Source organism: Sebastes fasciatus, chromosome 4 (genome assembly GCF_043250625.1).
Source record: "Sebastes fasciatus isolate fSebFas1 chromosome 4, fSebFas1.pri, whole genome shotgun sequence".
NCBI classification, from domain to species: domain Eukaryota; kingdom Metazoa; phylum Chordata; class Actinopteri; order Perciformes; family Sebastidae; genus Sebastes; species Sebastes fasciatus.
In genome coordinates this window covers 12,703,693-12,726,428 of record NC_133798.1, presented here as the reverse complement: position 1 = coordinate 12,726,428, position 22,736 = coordinate 12,703,693, and the positions used below count along the sequence as shown (strand labels likewise).

The 22,736-nt window shown below is 38.8% G+C and overlaps 4 protein-coding genes across 4 annotated transcripts; 2 read left to right on the top strand and 2 right to left on the bottom strand.

The window, feature by feature from the left end:
• Positions 1 to 11,770, bottom strand: psme3ip1 (proteasome activator subunit 3 interacting protein 1). The gene is made up of 8 exons (XM_074632085.1): positions 11,614 to 11,770; positions 9,691 to 9,827; positions 9,487 to 9,585; positions 8,505 to 8,626; positions 3,958 to 4,097; positions 2,382 to 2,467; positions 1,011 to 1,217; positions 1 to 443 (listed from the first exon to the last, which is right to left on the bottom strand). Exons 2-8 carry the CDS (start codon positions 9,815 to 9,817, stop codon positions 439 to 441), a joined length of 786 nt encoding a protein of 261 aa, XP_074488186.1. The 5' UTR covers positions 9,818 to 9,827; positions 11,614 to 11,770; the 3' UTR covers positions 1 to 438.
• Positions 11,771 to 15,257: 3,487 nt separating this feature from the next.
• LOC141765835 (histone H3) lies at positions 15,258 to 16,344 on the bottom strand. The gene has a single exon (XM_074632082.1). The coding sequence runs from the start codon at positions 16,302 to 16,304 to the stop codon at positions 15,894 to 15,896; it is 411 nt and encodes a 136-aa protein (XP_074488183.1). The 5' UTR covers positions 16,305 to 16,344; the 3' UTR covers positions 15,258 to 15,893.
• A 205-nt stretch (positions 16,345 to 16,549) lies between these two features.
• On the top strand, positions 16,550 to 17,087 carry LOC141765826 (histone H2A-like). The gene has a single exon (XM_074632072.1). The coding sequence runs from the start codon at positions 16,661 to 16,663 to the stop codon at positions 17,045 to 17,047; it is 387 nt and encodes a 128-aa protein (XP_074488173.1). The 5' UTR covers positions 16,550 to 16,660; the 3' UTR covers positions 17,048 to 17,087.
• A 1,758-nt stretch (positions 17,088 to 18,845) lies between these two features.
• Positions 18,846 to 19,644, top strand: LOC141765833 (histone H2B 1/2-like). Its single transcript, XM_074632079.1, has one exon. It carries the CDS (start codon positions 18,890 to 18,892, stop codon positions 19,262 to 19,264), a length of 375 nt encoding a protein of 124 aa, XP_074488180.1. The 5' UTR covers positions 18,846 to 18,889; the 3' UTR covers positions 19,265 to 19,644.
• The last annotated feature ends 3,092 nt before the right edge of the window (positions 19,645 to 22,736 follow it).

Here is a 22,736-nt window from a genome sequence, read left to right as displayed (position 1 = left end):
TACAAGGGAAAGCTGTTTATTTATTTCACCTCATACTTCGACCAACAAAACAAAGCGCCAACGCTTGAGACCGCAGCAAACAGTCCAGCATCTTTCCAGCACAATGCAGCTTTAAAACAAACTACTGATGAGAAAACACATTACATCACACAAATAAAAACATAAATTTGTCAAACCACTCAGACTTTGCATTTAACCCGAACAGAGAGCGAAGTGTCCTGCCCCGGCTCTCTCTCTCCTCTGCTGCTGATAGCTAAAAGGTGCGAGTCATTTGACTCAGTCTAAAGCAGTCTCTTCCGTGCTCCACAGCTGTCAATCACTGTTCCCTCAGTCAACAGCACAGCTTGCAGTCGCTGTGGCTTGGGTTGGGAGTAGGGTTGGGTGTAGGGGGGGGGCAGGATGTCGTCGGGGTAGGCAGTGCGGGATTGGTTGCTCGGCTTAAACTGCGTGAGATGTGATTGAGGGAAGGAAGGGTAGGAGGTATCACGTTTGAGTGCCACAATAGCAAAAACCACAAATAGATACACAGATTTAGTTCAGAGTAGAGTTTAAATTGGTTCTTAATGTTACCGTTTATTAGGATTATACTGTATTACTCGGCTGAACTTTGTCTGATGACAAAGAGCAACAGTTCAACTCACAGCTGTGAAAACAACAGGAATACTGAAAATGTTTGCTCAGTGTGTGTGTGTGTGTGTGTGTTGCCAGTGTATGACTCTAACGTGATATGAACTTGTGTGGCCTGCCTGTATACTGCAGGCTCTCTTGTGTGTGTGTGTGTGTGTGTGTGTACCTCTATATCAGTGTATGACCTTTAAATCTGTCTCTGTGTTCATATCCTGGGTGAGGATACCTTTTCTGACTGTTTGCTAGCCATTCTGAAGGCATACAAACTTACTTCACTTGTGTGTGCGTGTGTGTGTGCCTGTGTGTATTGTGGATGCTGTTGTGTGTCTATCTGTACGCCCTGCTGTGCCGGGGGTACGGCAACATAATTGCGTCCACGCTACCTTCGCTGTCCGAGCTGCTGTCAGAGTCGCTGCTGCCGGAATAAACCCAGAGTCCTGGTAAAACGCCAACGCACACGGCTGCCGACGGCAGGTGTAGCACGCCTTGACCGGAGCTCAGGGGAGCCGAGGGGGTCTTCGCCGTCAAGCCGGGGACTGTTTGTTGATCTTCAGCTCCCCCTGCTCCTCCTCCCGCTCCATCCTCCTGTTCTGAACAGCACAACATACTGTCAGATTCAGAACTTGTACATGCAGACTCCCCATATATGACTCTTTTTAAAAAGGTCAGAGATGAAAATTTGGAGGAGTAACTATGTAACCAAAGACAAAGAAAAATGAAATATGAGGCATACATGTTTTCCCTGTGTTAATAGGCTATTTTCAATGCTTTAGTCTGTATAATTTGTCCCGAAGAATTCAATTTTTTTTTTTGTAAAAACATTTGCCTGCTGGTTATAAGTAGAGAAGCGCCAGTACACTGGAAATAAGACAAACTGACTATATAACCAGGTTTCCCAAAACCATCTTGCAGACAGTTTAGACATAAGATACAAGATGAATGCAATTAATTAGTTGTAAGGGGAGAAAATCAGCTGTTGGTGAGCAATTACACTGACTTCAAAAGCCTAATTAGAGACATACATAAACTAGTAGACCTGTTAGTTTAAGGCTCCACTAATCAATATTTCTATATTAATAATGGATCAAATAATTTGGTCTAATGTGAAAGGTGTCGCTGTTAGTGACAATCCCACAGAGAATGTTCATGCGACTCTGGAGTTCCCCTCAGCTCTGCGGATCATTTGTCACAAAAAGTTATCTTGCTAGCATTTAGCAACTGAAAAGCCAGATAGTTGGGAAAAATTAGCTAAAAGGAGAAAATTGGCCAAATGAATGTTAATGTTGCACCATGTCTACATGATATAGGCAAATGTTTACCAATATGCCATATCAACTTCATAAAGGTAATAATATGTTAATGTATTTTCAAATTGCTCTGCTGCTCCCAAATGGCAGAAAAAAAGTCAATAAATGCTGCTTTAAAGGTTTAAAGTTTTAAGGTTTAGGGTGGCCTTCGTGCGAGTTTCTTAGATTTCTGTTATGAGGCAGACTACTTCCACTTTGCAAAAATGGTCAGTCGTTCTGTCCAATTATTAATAATAGTAAAGTAATTTCATCTCTGCATGTAGAAGGAAAATGCACACTGCATCATTAAATCACAAGCAGTGAGCTGTATACAAGTTTGTGTATTTCTGGTCTAATACTGTCGTTCTATCATTTAGCAATTCCAGGAATTGCCAAAGAGGTGCACAACTCAATTTTTGTCCACTTCAAACAGACATTCCTCTTTGTAGGCCTCAGGCTGCAGCCCACCTGTGTGTCTGTCTCCATTTCCTGTCGTTGCTGTTGTTGTGATTTCCGTCTTCTGTTTCTTACTGCTGTCTGACGACTGGGAGGAACTGGGGAAGAGAGCAAAGAGGTTTTGAAGATTTATAGCTGCTCTAATCAAGATTTTCATGCCAACAATGGGTCAAAGGACTGAGTGCAGTTCCCCTCAGCTCTACGGAGCGTTTTAGCGTCTTTCAGCTCATTGTTTTGGTTTTGTAACGCACAACTTAACTTGGAGGTCCAGTCTTGACACATTCACATTCAAGTGAGAAAAATTGTAAGCTCAAGGTTCACTTACTTAGCTATTCCTCAAGCTTTCAGCAGGTGGACCAGGGTGGTTATGGTTCAAAGCTTCGGGAATACTTAAGTAAGTGAACTTTGAGTTTACAAGTTTTATCACCCAATTCAATCTCACCAGCGACGTTTTTGGCTGCAACAGGCAGCAGTTTCTTGTGAAAAAAGCTCTGATAAAGCAAGCTACCTTCCCAAACCCCAAATTAGCGACTACCGAACAGTAAGTGGAGCATTTAGCAGCTACAGAGAAATATGTTTCCCTCAGGAGTCGGTGAAGATTAAAACAGAACTAAAGACGAGTGAAAGGGCATTTATTAGTCAGTCACATTTTACTCACTGTGGCCTCGTTTTTCACTGCAATATATAAGTCCTGCACCTCTATGGAAATTGGAAACAGCACAATCATGGCCATAAGTAGAGAGAACTCAAAAATGTCTTTTGTGCATTATAACACAGTTACAATGTCATAAATCATAAAAAAGTGAAAAGCAAGTTTGATTTCTTTGATAATTTATTTAAAAAAACAAAAAATTGGAAAAAATTAAATCTATATATACAAAATTTTTCCAAGTGCCCGTTATGGAGGATGGAACCTGCCAAAATCAAAAATAAATAAATGACTCAATAAATAAATAAACATGTCATTAAATAAAAAAATTAAAAATAATTGCAGCTATTATTTTTATTGATAAAATGTAACAAATTGATATTTCTGTTTTAATTCCCTTCTTTATTTTCTTATTTAGTTACTGTTCTGTTAAATTTTACATTTATTTTTATTAATTTTTAAATGTTTTTATTAATTTTTGCATGTATTTTTAATTTATTTTATATTTATTCTTAAATGTATGTATTTATTTATTTATGTATTATTATTTATTCGAGTCATTCATGGCTTTCCAGCTGCGCTGAGGAGCGCCGACTTATGTTTTTTACAGGATCTGGTTCGTGCAAACGGTTTATTTTTGGTGACATTTTAAATGAGACGTGTCCAATAAAGTGATTTTGATGAAATACTATTTTAAGCTATATTATTTTTCCTGAAGGAAGTGTTCGTCACATGATTTGTTCAAAGGTCGTCGGAAATTTGAAAATCCGACGGTAATTTCAGATTTTACAGTTGCGGACTATGATACATGGTGTAAATTTGATGATTTTTAAAAATGAAAACATGCATTTCAATCCAGCCCATCTGCTTGTTTGCTGTCCCAAAGTCAAAACAAAATCAGCTATTGGAGGCGTAATGGATGTGTATCTGTGTGCCTACCTGCGTCTCTTGACGGCTCCAGCCAATAAATGGGCCTGAGACAGATGGCTGGTCCTTTGCTCCACCCCCGAATGTTTAGGGGCCACCTTCTTTTCAGGCTCTCTGCGGCTTTCAGTGGACGCTTGCTTCACTACAGCGCTGTGACAACACAGAGTTAAGGTGAATAAACCATAATGGAGCCTTGGAGGGGGAACAAAGAGTGGGGCTCAGGGGCAAGTAGAAAGACACCACCCATTTAGCAGCAGTCCATTCAACAGGTTACGTTCTGTCCTCCCTTCAGGAGGAGCCATTACATCTCTCCATCAGTGTGCTGGAAAAAGTGACACAGTTTTGAGAGGCTAAGAAAAGCACTCCTGCAGAGAAGCAGAGAGAGGTGACACAGATATAAAGCCTAAAAGAAGACCAGGAGATGGACGGAGCTCAGGAGACATGGAATCAGGTCGAGATGCAGAGATGGAGGAAAATAGACTGAGAAACACACAAAGACAAAGCAAACAAAGTGGAAAACAAAAGGGACAGATGGATTGGAAACATCAGGCATTAGGTATACGTGAGGTACATACAAGCAGTCGTGAGTTTTCACTGCATTAACTAAGGTCTGCATCTGTGTGTGTGCGTGTACTTTGTGTTCACAGCAACTGCTTTAAATGGTCACCGTAGTTACCAGCCTATGATACAGTTTCCACGACAACCCATTCTCTTCTTCATCTGCAGACAAACCTGTCTGTCAGAAAACTGTCTGTCCGCAAAGACAAAGACAGAGTGACAGAGAGGAACAGAAGAAAAGCACAGAGAGCAACAACCAACAACCAACAAGCAAAACTACTGGACTTGTATTAAAATGTGCAGGAATTTCATATGGTGTAGTATTTACACTGGGATGTAAGGCACAGATTACAGGACTTCTGTTTATGAATTAGGTGGTCTGTCCGAAATACATACAATATTCTTAAGCTTCTTTCACGGGCTAAAATTTGAGGTTATGTAATGCAGCGATATGATGCAGATGATATTTGGCAAACAAAATAGGCTGGTTTCAGACCTCTGACCCGCTGCCCACATCTAAGATTTGTTCAGCGACTGTGCCCACTCATAGCTGCTTTCTCCAGTTTTGGAGAAACTGTCAGCCAATCAAAGCTCAGTAGGCAGTAGGGATGCATCGATCCGACTTTTTCAGTCCCGATAGCGATACCTGGGCTTTGAGTATTGGCCGTTACCGAGTACAGATTTGATACCAGTGATTAATTAATAAGCTGTATGCCTCACTGTGCGGAAGTGGATCATTCTTTTATGTGTAAGGCAACATCAGGCGTGACTTAAACATCGCTTTTCTAACTTTGTAAAACAAAATGTAACAGTTTACATAGATATAAAATTGACTACATTGTTGTTTATTATTAAAATAATAAATCGTACACCAACAACTGCAAAAAAATCTTCAAAATTAACAGGAATTACAATTCAGGTGTAAACCAGTTTAATGCAGCAACAAATTAGTCAAAACTTAAACAGGAATTAAAATTCCAGTGTTTAATGTATATAGTATATAAACATAGAATTTAATTTAGTAGATAGGCCCCATTGTCACCGATACCCGATCCAGCTACTTGAGTCAGTATCGGCCCGATATCCGATCCAGTATCGGAATCGTGCATCCCTAGTGAGCAGGATGCCATCGTCCTACATAGCTAGCTAGTACAGCTAGACCGATAAATCGGCCAGGCCGATATATTGGTCGGTATTGGCTTATTTGCAGATATCAATTAACAAGAAATATCAGTACATAAATGCCACACTAGATTTGTCATTTAGACACAGTGTATATTTTAACTGTTAAATGTCCTGCTCCGTATGTATATATATATATATATATATATATCTTGTAAGGTAAAACAAAAAAAGCCACACAAATCTAAGGGATACATATCAAAAATTGTATATTTACGATTAGGGCTGTCAAAGTTAACGTGATAACGCGCTAATGCAAATTTGTTTTAACGCCACTCATTTCTTTAACGCATTAAAGCAACTTGCGATTTTTAGGTTGTAGCGGGCTCAGTTATAAAAGTTAGAGTGAAGATACTGGCATCATATGAAAACCTAAGGAAGCCATTGGTACCAACCATGTTATACTAGCTTGTCGCTTGCGCTACATTTTGGTGAGGAAAAACTGTCATCGCCATTTTCAAAGGGGTTCCTTGACCTCTGACCTCAAGATGTGTGAATGAAGATGGGTTCTATGGGTACCCACGAGTCTCCCCTTTACAGACATGATCACTTTATGCTAAATGCAGTACCTGTGAGGGTTTCTGGACAATATTTGTAATTGTTTTGTGTTGTTAATTGATTTCCAATAATAAATATATACATCTATTTGCATAAAGCAAGCATATTTGCCCACTCCCATGTTGACAAGAGTATTAAATACTTGACAAATCTCCTTTTAAAAGGTCCATTTTGAACATAAAAAATGTGTGATTAATCAAGATTCAATATTTTAATCGATTGACATCCCTATTTACGATATGTTTATGTGATTTTTTTTACTATCCGCTGGTATTGCTATCCGATTTTTTAAACTCACAAATATTGGTATCGGCCTCAAAAACCCAGTATCGGTCGGACTATACTAGCTAGCAAGCTAGCTACAGTCGTGAAAAAAGCAACAGAAAAATGACAAAGTGTGGATGAGATTGATGCAGCTGTACACGTTTTAAAATCGACGTACAGAAATATCTCATAGATTGACATATTTCTTTGATCAATGTGAAAAGCATTTAGTTAACTGCTCCTAGCAACCAGACATCGGCAGGATAGATATGTCAATCACCACTGGTTGGAGCAAAACCAAACAAAAGAATCCCCCCCCAAACAAGAATACTGTGTAACATCGACACAATGTCAGAATTTCAATCTAATTATAAAGCTATAAAAATCCATCGTCAATCACAAAGACAGAGCTTGTAATAAGTTTGTCTTTCAGATAAAAAGACAATGTTTTAGACGGACCAATTTGTGTACAACATAGTGCTGGTATCACACATGAGGATGGACACGTGTAGAAGGTGTGTGTGTGTGTTTAATGTATGCACGCTGCAGTCCCAGCAGGAGCTTGACGATGGTGGAGCTATGCCTGCCTCTGCCAATACACATAAAGCTCCTTATCATATATGCACCAAGAGATGAACATTTTAGCAGCAGGGATGTCCTTTAACTGCATGAAGTGCACAAAATTACCTGAAAACAGTGCTTAGCTGAGGGAGATATGGAAACACATACTGAGAAACTCTACACAACATACAGCACTATATATGGAGAAAACTACTGCTCATCACTATGCTTACTATGACACAGTAGTTTAGGGGCAGAGTGAAGGACACTGTGATAAGTTTCAAGATACAACTCCCTGGAAGTGAGTGAGGCTGGAATGTGTGTTTTGTAAGCCAAAAATCTCAGCATCTGGCAAAGTAATCGCTGCCTAATTTGCATCAATATCGCTGTTATTTTCATTACTTGGCAGTACGAATGGCACCTTTTGTACTAAAGGGTAACTTTTTTTCCCCAACCTGGACACTATTTTCCCATGTTTTTGTGTGTAAGTGACTAATAGGGAAAAAAGTTTTGAAATTGGTCCAGCCTTGAGAGAGAGCACTTCAGTGTAATTGCGCATTGTCAATATACGTCCACTAAAAGTGCTTGTTTTTGCCACTGACAGGCTCTGATTGCTATAATAAGTGTCTGACAATATTATAGACTCACGTTTCCACTGTTGTCTTCCGGCAACAAGTCACATAAAACAAAGACAAACAGAAAGCGAAAGGTAAAGACAAACGTTTTATTTCTCTGTAGGATCCTTTCCGTAATGTTGTCAGAAACTTATAATAGCAATCTGAGTCTGTCAGTGGCAAAAACAAGCACTTTTAGTGGATGTACGTTGACGGTGCGAAACTATCCAGAGTCATTACTTTACAGACTATTCAGCGGCTACCGGCTTCAGCGTTCTCCAATACTGGGAACATTTTTAAAAATGAATGTCCCAATTAATCACTTACACGCAAAAATGTGGGAAAATAGGGTCCAGGTTAAAAAATACAGAAGTTATCCTTTAACCGGTTAATTTCAGCATTAGTTATAGAATGTGTAGCATATAGTTGAAGGTATCTTCGATAGAAATTAACCCTTTTACGGTCTTGCTATGGAGGCAGGTTGAGTGTTTAATTTCAGTTTGAATTGATACTCGTTTTGATATAATGCAAACATTCAGAAAACAAAGATTGTGATTAAGTGTCAGCAGGCATCTGAATGAAGTACATTAATGCTAGTCTCCAATTCTCATTTCATAAACAACTAAATAATCTAGACGCACAAAGTGCAACTGCTGTGACTTCAACTACATCTCCGTGCCTATTTTAAACCTGCGAAGTCAGTTATTGTTCACTAAACGGGGGGGGGGGGATAACAGATAAATATACTTTTGTAAATATTCAGAGTGATACTGGGTAATTAAAACGTTTTTTTATATAAACCAACATGTGATAAAAGGATATTCTGTATTCCAACAGTTCCTGTTTCTCCTCATCCCTGCGTTGTTTCTCCACCAGGCACTGTTGCCGGGAGACCTCGTCCAGGAAGCTAGTCTCCTCCTCGTCCAATCCCCTCACCATGTTCCCTGTCACCATGGAAACAAACATGCTCTCAACACACGGCAGTAGAGTGATTGCATTTTTCAGAAAACAAACCATGAGAGAATGTTTTTAAACCTTCATGTAAAAAGAAATCAAAAGGGCCTTCATGGTATGAGACGATAAGGCATGTGTACTTTTAACAGATGTTATGTAGTCTGAGCTGAAGGAGTTTCTGTGAACCTGCGAGCGAGTCTAACCCGGTGGCACCGATGACAAGCACTGAGAATAACTATAGTATATAGAAATAGCCAATCTTCTCGTTGATGTACTGTATTATCAGTAAAACATGGGGGCTGTGAGAAAATGAATGGGGTAGGAAAGAATACATTTTGGGGCGTTTTGCTTTTTGTAAAATAATGGCTAATCTATATGGAGGATGGAACCTGCCAAAATCAAAAATAAATCAATCAAGAAATAAATAAATGACTCGATAAATAAATAAATATGTCATTAAATGTAGCAAAAATAATATTATAAATAAAAGTAGCCATTAATTAATTGATAAAGGTGACAAATGTTTGTTTTAATTTGCTTTATTTATTTATCTTTGTATTAATTCCCTTATTTATTTACTCTTTACATTTATTTTTCCCTTTTATTTATTCATGTATTTGATGACATCATCATGGTTATTTTTGCTGGACTTTAGAAAGCTCCCTTAAGACATTTTGCAGCTGTTTTTGCAGGCTGAGTGGTATTAACCATGATGAGCAAACTGATCTTGATGTAAGAAATTGGTGGAGCGCCTCTTTAATCGTGACAAAATAGTATAAAGTAATGTATTTTTAACTAGCACTGATAACAGATACAAAAGAACAAAGAGTAACAGAGAAAAAAGACTCACTAAATTTGAATTGCTCCTCATAGTCCTCTTGTTTCTTGTCTTTTTGCTCCTGCAATCGCTCAAAGAGGGAACGTGGGTCATACTCCTCCTCTGGGGCCTCTGAGGAGTACACAAACAAATATGTGGATGTATGCACAGCTGTATGGATTTTAGAAGTTTAGTGTGCGTTTTGGATCTGTGTGTAAGTGCATGTGTTCTTCTTACCCTCTGGGTCATCAGGTTTCCTGACTTTCTCCCATTCCTCCTGCCTCTTCTTTCTCTTCTCATCAAGCTCAGTTTCCGACACAAACTTCCTGCTGAGGTCGACGCCTGCTGCCCCTCCCTCTTCCATTACAACTGACCTACACAGAAACACACAGATATGCCTTACTTAAGCCATTTCCACCTTTTGAGGAACTCTTTGCGTTTCAACCACAAGAACCAGGGTCTAAATTAAGTTACGGGGACATTTTATGGTGCCTTTTTGGATTTCTGTAAAAGTGTAATTACACAGGTTGAACCAAGGTCGCATTTAACAAGTCACATCCCTAAACAGTTACAGATATGTCACCATGTTTTGTATACTATGTACTGTAGGCTAACTTGTGGCGTCATTTTGAGACTAGGACATGGAAACAGAGGTGACGTGTATGCTATTTTTTTTGTTTTATGGCTTATGCAGTGACACACTGCTGCAGAGCATTCACCAAAAATACCACAACAACAACAACATCAACTAGATAACCACAACATTTGTGTGATTTTTTTAAACGGATGTTTGTATTGCCAGGAGGATGTTTTGATCACAAAAACATTATATAGAAACCTCCATTCATTACTGGGGCCTCTCTGGCATAAAGACAAATATTGCATTGATGAATATATATATATATATATATATATATACATATATATAGTAGCATTATGTTATTGCCCTCTCCATAGGGGCTTTGCATATGCATGTTGAAACTTTATAAGCTGCATTTATTGAACTGATGCATCTCTGAATTGTAGTCTCAGGTGGTTATGATCGATTCATAGTTTGCAGATAAGTAAACTATGAAACAGAGGTGAGGTGTATGCTATTTTTTGTTTTTGTTTTATGGCTTATGCAGTGACACACTGCTGCAGAGCATTCACAAAAAATACCACAACAATAAATCTGTGCAATATTAATACACTGAATGTGAAATACACTGTGCAACTAACTGTTTACATTTTATTTATTACATCTACCCCTTCCTATTTTACAAGTGCAATTACCTCTGTTTACATTACATCTATTTTTATATTGTATACCTCTAGTGTAACACTTGTTTATATTTATTTATTACATCTACTTTACCTGTTTTATTTGCTTTATAACTGTGTGTGTTTTACCTGTTATATGTTTTATCTGCCTCGTTTAGTCTTGTCAAGTATTTGTTTTAAAGCACTGACCAGAAGTGGCAACTGCGAATCTCGTTTTATTTAATACAATGACATTAAAGCTTTCTATTCTAACATCAACTACATAACCACAACATGTGTGAGATTGTTGTGTTTGTATTGCCAGGAGGACTAAATGAACCCAACCTGTAAGGTTTTGTCTCTCCCTTGTGGTCATCTTTAATCATCACAAGTAATGAAATTATAGCAAATTAAAGAACTTTTCAGCTGAAGGATACCATAAGGATAGCACAACCGATGTGCAATGAGAGTTAGACACTCTGCTCTGCTTAACAGAGCAACGCTTTCTGTTTGTTATCTGCGGCCTTGTTGATCCACTCAACAAGGAGACGACGCCGCTAGCAGCTAAAGATAAGCCTGTTTAAGCCAGACACACTCTGGCTAACACACTGATTTATAATCAATGCAAACATCAATCTACAGTACAACAGTCGGGCTCACTGGCTTTCTAATGTTGTAGTTTAGATAATGGAGCGATAGAGACACGCAGAAGCCTGAATGTGCTGCAACCAGCTGCAGGCTAGCTTCGTTAGCCTCGTTAGCATGCTAGCTAGCTGTTGTCTCCGCTGTCTTTAGCCGAACATCGTGACGTCATGTTGGAGAAGCAACTCTCCCTGCTGCACAACCGAGCAGACTTCACCTTCAGCTCAGCACTGTTTCATATTATGTTGAATCATTTCTGTGTCACTAAAAACTTACCAAGCTCGGCCGGCTAGCTGATATGCTACTGCTCCAAATCAATGACGTTTTGTGTCACAGTATAAATAGCCCGTCACGTTTTTTTCTTTTTTCGACGTGCGCCTTGTAGTTCCGACCTGCTCTTCTGCAGCGCAGCAAGACCAAGAGTCTGTTCTTTAAATACACTTTGTTAGTGCTAAAATCAAGTGTAATGCACATCATATTACGACTTTTTCCTCATAATATGAAGACTTTATTCTCGTAATATTACGACTTTATTCTCGTAATATTACGACTTTATTCTCGTAGTATTATGACTTTATTCTCGTAATATTATGACTTTAAACTCATGATAATACAACTTTTTTCTCTTAAACTTATGACTTTATTCTCATAATATTACGACTTTTTTCTCTTAAACTTATGACTTTATTCTCATAATATTACGACTTTATTCTCGTAATATTATGACTTTATTCTCATAATATTATGACTTTATTCTCGTAATATTACGACTTTATTCTCATAATATTATGACTTTAAACTCATGATAATACAACTTTTTTCTCTTAAACTTATGACTTTATTCTCATAATATTACGACTTTATTCTCATAATATTATGACTTTATTCTCATAATATTACGACTTTATTCTCGTAATATTATGACTTTATTCTCGTAATATTATGACTTTATTCTCAAAATCTCAGATGTATTTTTTTTAGATAGATAGATAGATAGATAGATATATAGATAGATAGATAGCAACTTTATTGATCCAGAGGAAAATTCAAGTTTCCAGCATCACAGTTCCATAGGGCAAAACATGTTAGTAAAAAGGAAATAAAAAAGTTATTAGTGCATAGTACAAAGTACAAAAAATTATACCAGATATAAGAAATACAAGGAGATGAAGAAAACTGTTAAAACTGAATATAGTGCAGGGTAACAGCTGTGATACAGGACTAATAAAAAAGTGAATATAGTGCAGGTAACTGGTAACTGGTAACTGGTAACTCCAGTAACTTAGTTTATGAAAGTGCACTGTGTGCATTATTATGTGTCCTGCAGACCGCCCTCCTTTGTCCCCCGAGTCTGTCTGTGGAGCACTTAGTGCTAAAATCAAGTGTAATACACAAAGAAGGAAACAGTGCTATAGATTGATGACACTAGAAGAACACAGCTATACATGCAGAATCAAGATTCAAAACAGGGTAGAAATTAATAATTGAAAGAAATAATGCAATATAATGTTAGATTTCCTTCAAAAAATAATGAATTTGAATAGGTAAACTTTTAGCATTGCATCATTAACTATGAAGTATTTATCAGTTTATGAGTGAATCTGCAGGTCCAGTGACAAACAATTTAGCAAATTAATATTTTTGAACTTCCAAAGGGAGAATTTGTAATTAAACAACAAATTAAAAGAAATTTCTTTCACCTTATGGAAACGCCTTGATGTAGAACCCATACTTTTCTCCAGTTTCTATCTGTCACATAACAATTCCAATATAATATTACGCAGGGGATAGCAAACAATGCTGTCTTTATTTTGTAGTTATTCATCAAATCTTGCCAACCAGACAGTCCCTACACTCCGCTCCTAAATAACATACATATTCCAAAAGGGACAGAGTCAGAAACAACAGAAAATGATCTAGGAGTTATAGGGACATTATATCTGGAAAGACCAGGCCATTACAACTAAATAACCAAGACATACCGCTTTGGAGCACATTTTCAAGAAATAGGGATTTGTTTTGGATAGAATATTGCAATTGTTCCAAATGTAGAAGTTGTGTGATAAGAAGTTATGTTTATAGATTAATGTCCAAGCTAAAAAAAACTGTTTGTTTGATAAGGAGTTTATTAGCTACATAATAATTAATTACATAATAAGACACATTGTAATAAACATGGTGAGAAATGTAAATTCCATTGTGGTAGGGTTTTTAATCTTTAATCCAATTTATCTTAGATGAGATTCCAAATCGTTGAGGTATAAACTGCTGTTACTGTATGAATTTAGAATAGTAGATTTGCATATATAGGTGAGTTTTATATTCCCATAGGAAGTTTGTGAGCATATTATCAATAGATTTTAATGTTATTTAGACCATCTGAACAAAGACTGAGCATTGTAGGTTTACCAAGACATGCCCTCTGCCTACGTCACAAAGAGTCTGTGACCAGACGTTACATTTTTATGTGTCCCTTAAAAAAAGAGATGAGGAAAAACCAGTTCTGGGGAGGTCATAAAATTAAGTTTTATAGAATCGAAGGCTTTATAGAAGTCTAAAAAGAGAATAAAGCTGTCTTCCTGAACAAGTTTAGAGTAGTCAGGTATCCCCATCAGGCCCATAGGGGAATTGCAGGTGTGGCAGCAGCACAAGGACAGAAAAAGTAGAAAAGTATAATAAATAATAGAATTATATCAAACAAAAACAATAATATAAATAAAAATGTAAACTATACAAGAGCGATTAAACTCAAACTTACAAGGCAAGCAGTGAATCATTTTATAACCATGACCTAATAAAGATATTGGCTGCCAATTATGCTTGTTTATTATAATATTATTATTTTGGAATTAAGGCGATTATTGGCAAGAGTATAGGCAGGGGAGGATTTATTGTAAGTGAAGTTGGTGCTAATTTAGAACAAAGTAATTTATACAATGCTGCTGTACGCCATCAGTTCCATTTGTTTTTCAAGTAATTTGTACCTTAAATAAATTATGCCTATTCTAATTTGATTGGAGAATCACGTTCACGCTGTCTTATTCATTTGAGATGACCTTAAAAAAAGAAAAGAATTATGGCTACTGTAAAAGCCGGCACAGTATAGCCTATCTGGGTCATAACCCCACCATTCATTTTAAATTGTTGTATGCAGTTACAGTATTTCTGTTTCTTTTCTGCTCACCTTCTTCCAGCCATTTTCTATGATAAAAGCTTCCTCAGCTTTGCATTTGAGATTTCTTCCAGCTGGAGTTGCAGATCAGTGAGATTAACTTTGTCAGCTTCGGACAGAACCTCTGTCGGTTTAGAGGACGGAAGAAGGCACTACTGTATCCTCTGAAATAATAAGCAATTTTAAAGTGAGAACTTTGCTCCAACTAATGTATCAATAGTTTCAATGACTTTTCTACGCCGGAGAGTTATTGATGTTCCAGTAGGAGTTATGTTTAGAAGAATTGGAGGAAGGTGATAGATATAGGCCAGCCTATACAAATTATATAAAGTTATGAGCAGTAAACGGTGAATGAATATCTGCCTGTTCTTTAAATCATCAGATATTAACCAGCCTGACCAAACGAAATACTTCTGTATAGGATATATTTCACTCCATATGTCTACTAAATAAAATCTATGTATAAAGCTATAGTTAGTTTAGACTTGTGGACAGCAGTACATTTAAATAAATGTCAGAATAAGACCAGATCTGGGTAGAATAAGACAAGATCTGGATTGAGTAAAACAGAATAAGACCAGATCTGGGTGAATAGGACCAGATCTGGGTAAAGTAAGACCAGATCTGGACAGAATAGGACCAGATCTGGATAAAGTAAGACAAAATTAGACAATATCTGGGTAGAATCAGACCATACCAATGATGAGGTCACATTACATTCTCGTAAATAGTAATTCAACAAAAGCAGCAGAGAATAAAGCTCTTTATTGAAGAGTGAGGTGGCTCTTCAGATAACATAGGAATAAAATTAAAATGTAAACTGTGCAGACAGAGCCAGTAGGCCTATACGAGCGTTCAGGATCAGGAACATGCAGAGAAATATTGGATCTGTATCACTGTATTGTTTACTGAATTAAATGAAACAAATTAAGAAAATGATTCCCCTTTAGGCCATTTTTAAAAAAGTGTTTTCAATTATTCTGGATTATTGTGTATATTGCCTATTTAATTGTATAAAAACCCAAATCTAATAAATAGGAAAGCAAAAATATTTCTCTCAAGTTTTACAACAGCAGTGGTATTCAACTTCAATAGGTCTATAATAATTTCCGTAGCCTTCTTTTTTTATTTAGAATAAATATTGACAGCTGAAATTAATTCGATGATTTTGCCAGTGTTATTCCAGGCCAACAAATACATTATAAAATGATTGGAAATTTGGGCTAGCCCATAGATTGTTAGGACTTAGAGGAGAATACCAGCTTATTTAAAAAAAGTTGTTATTGCCGATAAAACGTGTGTTGCCAGTAGAGGAATGAGCCCTTCAGTAAAGAGTGAGGTGGCTCTTAAAAGAGCCGTTGTGGTTTGTGGAGCAGCAGACAGTTTAAGCTCGCTCTCCGCGGATGCGACGGGCCAGCTGGATGTCTTTGGGCATGATGGTGACCCTCTTGGCGTGGATGGCGCACAGGTTGGTGTCCTCGAACAGGCCGACCAGGTAAGCCTCACTGGACTCCTGCAGAGCCATGACAGCGGAGCTCTGGAAGCGCAGGTCGGTCTTGAAGTCCTGAGCGATTTCTCTCACCAGGCGCTGGAAGGGCAGCTTGCGGATCAGCAGCTCCGTGGATTTCTGGTAGCGACGGATCTCTCTCAGAGCCACGGTACCGGGCCTGTAACGGTGAGGCTTCTTCACGCCGCCGGTGGCCGGGGCGCTCTTACGGGCAGCCTTGGTGGCCAGCTGCTTCCTGGGGGCTTTGCCTCCGGTAGACTTACGAGCGGTCTGCTTGGTTCTTGCCATGACTTCTTCTTTCTCTGTTCAGGAGCTGTAGTAGCTCCAATGAAGAGACACGCTGCTCTTAAACTGTGAAATGGTGACGCTGCTTCAGACCTCCGGCTCCTGATTGGTGAGGGGCTCCTCCTGGAGCTCAGCACCGCCCAGAGGAGCGACCCACCGCCCGAAGCTACGCTGCTGATTGGTGGGAAATCCTTTCAAAGTGTCCGCCAACATTCAGACCGGGCCGCCCTCTGCTGCTCTGCTGGAAGCCTCTTCTCTGGTTGGTCTGTCAGCAAGTCTCGCTCCAAGGACATATAAAGGAGCTTTCTGCTGGTGGAGCAACACTTTTTATTAGTCTCGACTACTGAAAACATCTCACGATGAGCGGAAGAGGCAAAACCGGCGGAAAGACCAGAGCTAAGGCAAAGACCCGCTCTTCCCGTGCTGGGCTCCAGTTCCCAGTCGGTCGTGTTCACAGGCATCTGCGTAAAGGAAACTATGCGCAGCGTGTGGGTGCCGGCGCCCCCGTCTACCTGGCGGCTGTGCTGGAGTACCTGACCGCTGAGATCCTGGAGTTGGCTGGAAACGCTGCCCGCGACAACAAGAAGACCCGTATCATCCCCCGTCACCTGCAGCTGGCTGTCCGCAACGACGAGGAGCTCAACAAGCTGCTGGGCGGAGTGACCATCGCTCAGGGCGGCGTGCTGCCCAACATCCAGGCTGTTCTGCTGCCCAAGAAGACCGAGAAGGCCGCCAAGTCCAAGTAAAGCTGGAGACTCGCTGAGTGCTGGAAACCAGCCCCCAAAAGGCTCTTTTAAGAGCCAAACACTCCAAAGATAAAGAGTTCTGGTCCTCATGTCTAACGCACCAACTGAAAAAATACCTAGGCTATATATGTGGCATGTGTTTATAAAATCTCACTGGATCAGTTATAGACTGTATTTTTTTAATAAACACTAGCCTGCAACCTCGTTTATTAATAACTTTAAAAAGACACCTTATGAATGAGGATACGATTAGTGAAGGGAAAAGCTGTTATTTTCAGTATGCCTCCAGAAGGTGCATGCAACTAAATGTTGGGTTGTTAAATATCTTTCTTATAGCGTACTGAGATGAAAATAAATAGGCTAATTGTTTCAGTAGAATTTAAAAAATAATCTTTATAATAACTGTCCATATTCATTTCTGTGTGAAAATATTATTTTCACATTTGTAGTATAAGGCCTCAGGTGAAAAACAAAACAACATTTCTTCATTAAGTCTCCATTACACATAGTAAACAACTTATCAAAATTGTCATATGTACATCTTTTCTCGGTGTGTTAGCAACCCTAACCGACATATTCATATTCATTCAGTGAGTCTGAACGAAGACTCATCCACAGCGTCAATTGCACCCATTCTCGGCACACACAAATGTAATGTCTGACCAAGTAATACTACTACTAATAATAGTACCTTTATTTATGTATCACTTTACACCACAAGTTACAAAGTGCTTTACAAATACATAAAAAACAACACAAATTAACAGTTAGTAATAAACAATAATATAGTTGATACAGTAAAAATGACAAGCAAGTTATGAAGTACTAAAACACAGTAAAAACAAGTAGAATAATAGCAAGAATAACCGATTAAAAGAAAGCAATTCTGAAAAAGTGTTTTTTAAAAAGAGGATTTAAAAGACAAAACAGCTTTTGCTTAAATACCAATAAAAAATGTATCACAAAAAAAGACAAAACAGAGCTAGCCTACCTGATCTCCTCCGGCAGGTCGTTCCAGAGTCGTGGGGCCCTGACTCCAAAGGCTCGGTCTCCTCTGGTTTTTAGCCTTGACCTAGGAATAACTAAAGGATAATAAGAGACTGACTTGAATGCAAGCAGGTAGTGATGGCGAGATAAAGGGGAAGTATTTGAAGTATGGGAAGTTTTGTAGCCCTCCATTTGCGTTCAGCTTTACGGCACTTTGTCTTTATTAAGTGGGTGTTATTATTAAGCCAGAGCTGGGTTGTCATTTTGGGCTTTTTTTTTTTTTTAGCCCAACAGGAGCAATGTTGTCTAAAATCTTTACACAGGTAGAATGAAAATAATTTAAAATAGTGGAGGTTTTCATTGAGGAACAGAGCTGGAGGTCAGACGAGACCAGGGCTTGGCAAAATGTACCTGCTGAGGATGATTTTAAAAAACGGGAGGGAGTGACAGCATACATGCCCGCTACATTGAAATCACCTAGAATCATAATATTATCACATTCAGGTATAACAATGGACAGAAGTTCTGAAAATGTTTCTATAAAACCTACAGTGGACTTGGGAGGCCTACATAAGTAAGGTGGAGGAAACTACAGAATAACATGAACACCCTCAGTTTGCTAATGCAACAAGTTGGGATAACTAACTAACTAACTAACTAGAAAAACAACCTGGCAGACAGTTGGCTTGCAGCTACTGTAGTTATATTCCCATGTGAGCAACAACCCTCCCGCTCAGAAAACAACCAATCCTGGGCGAGCAACAGCACAGTCAGATTAGCATGAGTGGATATAAATAGATCGGTCTGTGATACAGGAGTCATTGTCTGTTTTAGGAAATACCTCAGTCAGTAATCATGCCAGAGCCTGCCAAAGCGGCGCCCAAGAAGGGCTCAAAGAAAGCCGTCACCAAGACCGCCAGCAAGACCGGCAAGAAGAGGCGAAAGTCCAGGAAGGAGAGCTACGCCATCTACGTGTACAAAGTGATGAAGCAGGTCCACCCAGACACCGGCATCTCCTCCAAAGCCATGGGCATCATGAACTCCTTTGTGGGCGACATCTTTGAGCGCATCGCCGGTGAGGCCTCCCGTCTGGCTAACTACAACAAGCGCTCCACCATCACTTCCAGGGAGATCCAGACCGCTGTCCGCCTGCTGCTGCCCGGTGAGCTGGCAAAGCACGCTGTGTCTGAGGGAACCAAGGCTGTGACCAAATACACCAGCTCCAAGTAAAGCTGCTGCTAAACCAACAACACAAAGGCTCTTTTAAGAGCCACCCACTACAACTAAAGACATGTTCCTGTTTTATCTTTAAAAGTTATTGCTGATCATGACTCATAAATGGATGTGTGAGTTTTTACAAAATGCGTTACATTCAAAATCAACTCTCAAGACCTCTCCTGGCCATACAATACATTTATTACAAAGGAGTAAAATTGCATAAAAATTGTCATGATGTGAACATATTTACTGAAATATAATAGTCTCCTTTATATCTTCCAATCTGTGTTTTTAAATGTTTGCAGAGGTTACCTTTGTTGCTGTGTGACACTTAATTCTCACAAATAAAGCATCTTGCTGTATTTTATTTACAGATGAAAATTAGCATCACACTTCGTGTCCTGACTCATTTACATGTGGAAGTGACTTTGCAATTGTTTCTAATCTCACATTGGTTTCCAGTCATGTGACATGGGCCAGCTAAATATGTCAGGGCGGTTTGGCCCAAACATTATACAAACTTAGTAGAAATCGAGTAAATGATGCAGTAGTAATATTTTATTATTATTTTATGGGTATTATTAAAGAAATCGGCAATCTGAGGAGGGGAGGCGACTCATGAAACCACAGTAGAGCTTCTTTGAACTCTGGACACCCAGAACGAGACGGAGTGAGTTTTAAAGATAATCGTCACTGTTGGACGTGTTAAAGTGGCAGTAGGCAGTATGTTTTTGGCATAATTGGGCAACAATTAGACTAGACTTCTGCACCTCATCATGGATCTGTTTTCAGGCTTTAGAAAATCTAAAACTTGGTGTTCCTTCACCAGATATCACGATGGCTCCCGTGTCACAAACTTTCTAATTTTACAGCAAAACTGTGCCCTACAAGATGATTGAGAACATCTGAGGAGAGAAATAGTCATTAACGTAACATAATATTAATTCATATTTGATCAGCGCTGCCTAGTTTGACCGTTCGGTCGGAGTTCGCGAGTGATTGACAGCCGGCTCTCATAGACAGCAGATGGACAGCGTACCTCAGATCAGCTCTGACTGCTTGTTTTTCTCCGGTCTGTGAAATCCTGCTGATGCTGTTAGGAGCACCGGAGGACACCGGAGGACACCGGAGGACACCGGAGGACACCGGAGGACACCGAGGCACCTGCTTCATGTACTACTGTCAGGACATAACGACCGTTTTATAAGAATAACTTTTATTTATCATATTTGCTCCAATCTCGCATACTTCATCTTTAAAAGGCAGCTGATGAACAATTTATGGAGACTCTATAGGCCCATTCTCGTAGCTTCTCTTAGATTAATTGTAAAATCTATAATATAATTGTATATATATAAATAATAAGTCATAATAATAATAACACAAAATACTAAACCACATACAAAACCACACTATGTAAATGTTTTCCCCACTTCATGATTAATTACAAGATAAATAAAGATAATAAATAAATAAAAACAATGAAAGAGATGAGAAAACAAAGATCAAATGAACTAGTACAACATACAGAATAGCTTATGACAATATCTGCTGATTTTTCTACATAGAGTCACATCATGATTGGTACTGTACTTAACTACAAAGAAGTTTATTGAGTACAAAATGTTTGGAAGTGAGGAAGACCGTGACCGCCATGGATGTGGTGTATGCTCTGAAGAGACAGGGACGCACTCTGTACGGCTTCGGTGGATAAACACACTCTGTTGCTTTATGAACACTAAAGGCCCTTTTAAGGGCCACCCACCTACTCAACATGAATAGCTGAATTCCTGTTATCTTATAACCAACCGTTACATTCAAATTATTATAACGGTAATTTATAGTGTCATGTTTTCTGTGTTATTGTTCAACAAGGGCAAGCTATAAAGATGGCAATGTTGAGGTAGACTACCTGGAAGAAAAAGCAGACTTAAAAGGGGGTCACATTTCTATTGCCCTATCATTGGTAATTCCAGTTTGTATTGATTTGTTTTGGTTATAGCCAGACACTGTGGGTTATGTTGGCAGTTTTATTGAGCACAATGAGTGAGAGAGATGGAGGAATGTTGCAATACAAGATTGAGCCAGAATTGTTCAGAGTAATTGATAGAGAAATGCATAGATATATACAGTAAAGGGCATAGATTTATATTCCAGATATGTGCATGATTTAAGATATGTAATAAAAGCTCAAATGTAAGTAAGAATAATATAAACATGCAGCTCATGCTAGTACTTCTGATGTTTCCAGTACTACAATTTTGTTATACTCAGTGATCCGAATCAGATGCTTCAGCAATATATAATAAAGGCCTAAAACACCAATTACCAACAACAAGAATAAGATAAGTATCCATCTAATTCTCAGGGATGTTACTGTAGAAATGATTGGGGCCGTAACTTCTGAGGTACCAGAAGTAGCAATAAACCGCCAACGGCGCTTCTTTTGAAAAGTAATTCACCTTCATTTTACAAAATCCTGCTTTATTTTTAACAGATATTTAACTAACGTTAAATTGGCATTTTCTAAAATATCATAGCGGAGCTCCGTACACGTTATGCCAGACGTGCAACAAGCATCTGTGTTGACAGAGTTGCTGCTGCAGTGCCCAGCAGTCAGTGAGTACCATTGACGTTAAAATGCCCATTTGAAAGCATTTATTCAACAAAGGGTAAAATATTTAACAATGTGTGATAACATAATCATTTCATACAGACTACAGTACTGCGAGAAGCATAAATTAAGTTGAAATGTACATTTCCGCTGCTCTAGTCATCCCCCTCTCTAGCTGCAGTCAGGACTGGAGCATTCCCTCCGGGCGCTGTGGGAGCACCCATGGGTGCACCTCACAAACTCACTCAAAATAAATCTCACAGGAACAAAAGGTGGAGGTCTCTTGCCTGGTCGGGAATGAAAGCAGAAAAATGTCATCTGTATGGAACATCGTTAGTGTAAATTAGTTGGGCTATAAAGAGCAGCGGAGGAGAGATGTCGGGTCCTTTAAAGGACCGACAGCAGAGCATCAGGTATGATTTAATGTGTAGGGTGGACACAGTATTGTAACATCTATTATTAATGACAGCCAGTTACTTTCACTATTTCCTGTACAGTTTAAAATATAAGGCAGTTCATGGCACAGTGTGCAGGATGGCATTAGACTGCAGTTAGTTTAAGTATGTTTATCTGGGTGTAAAAAAACTAAACCTTGTTACTGTGGAAGTACTGATCTGCCTCAGAACTATTCAGATTGTTCATCTCTTCACCGTCTGTAACAACGGAGTCAACAACGTAGCTAAATCTGCTAGTGTAGGTTATCTGAGGCCACTTCTTCAGGTTGTCCTCCAATCCGTCCATAGTAGAAGGCAGAGCTGTGATCACATTATCCTGTTTGAGCTGTAATATATTTGTTTTACTAGATTTATCAATACAATCACTCTAGAAGACAGTTAGCGTAGCGTTACCATGAAAAACGAGTCAGGGAAC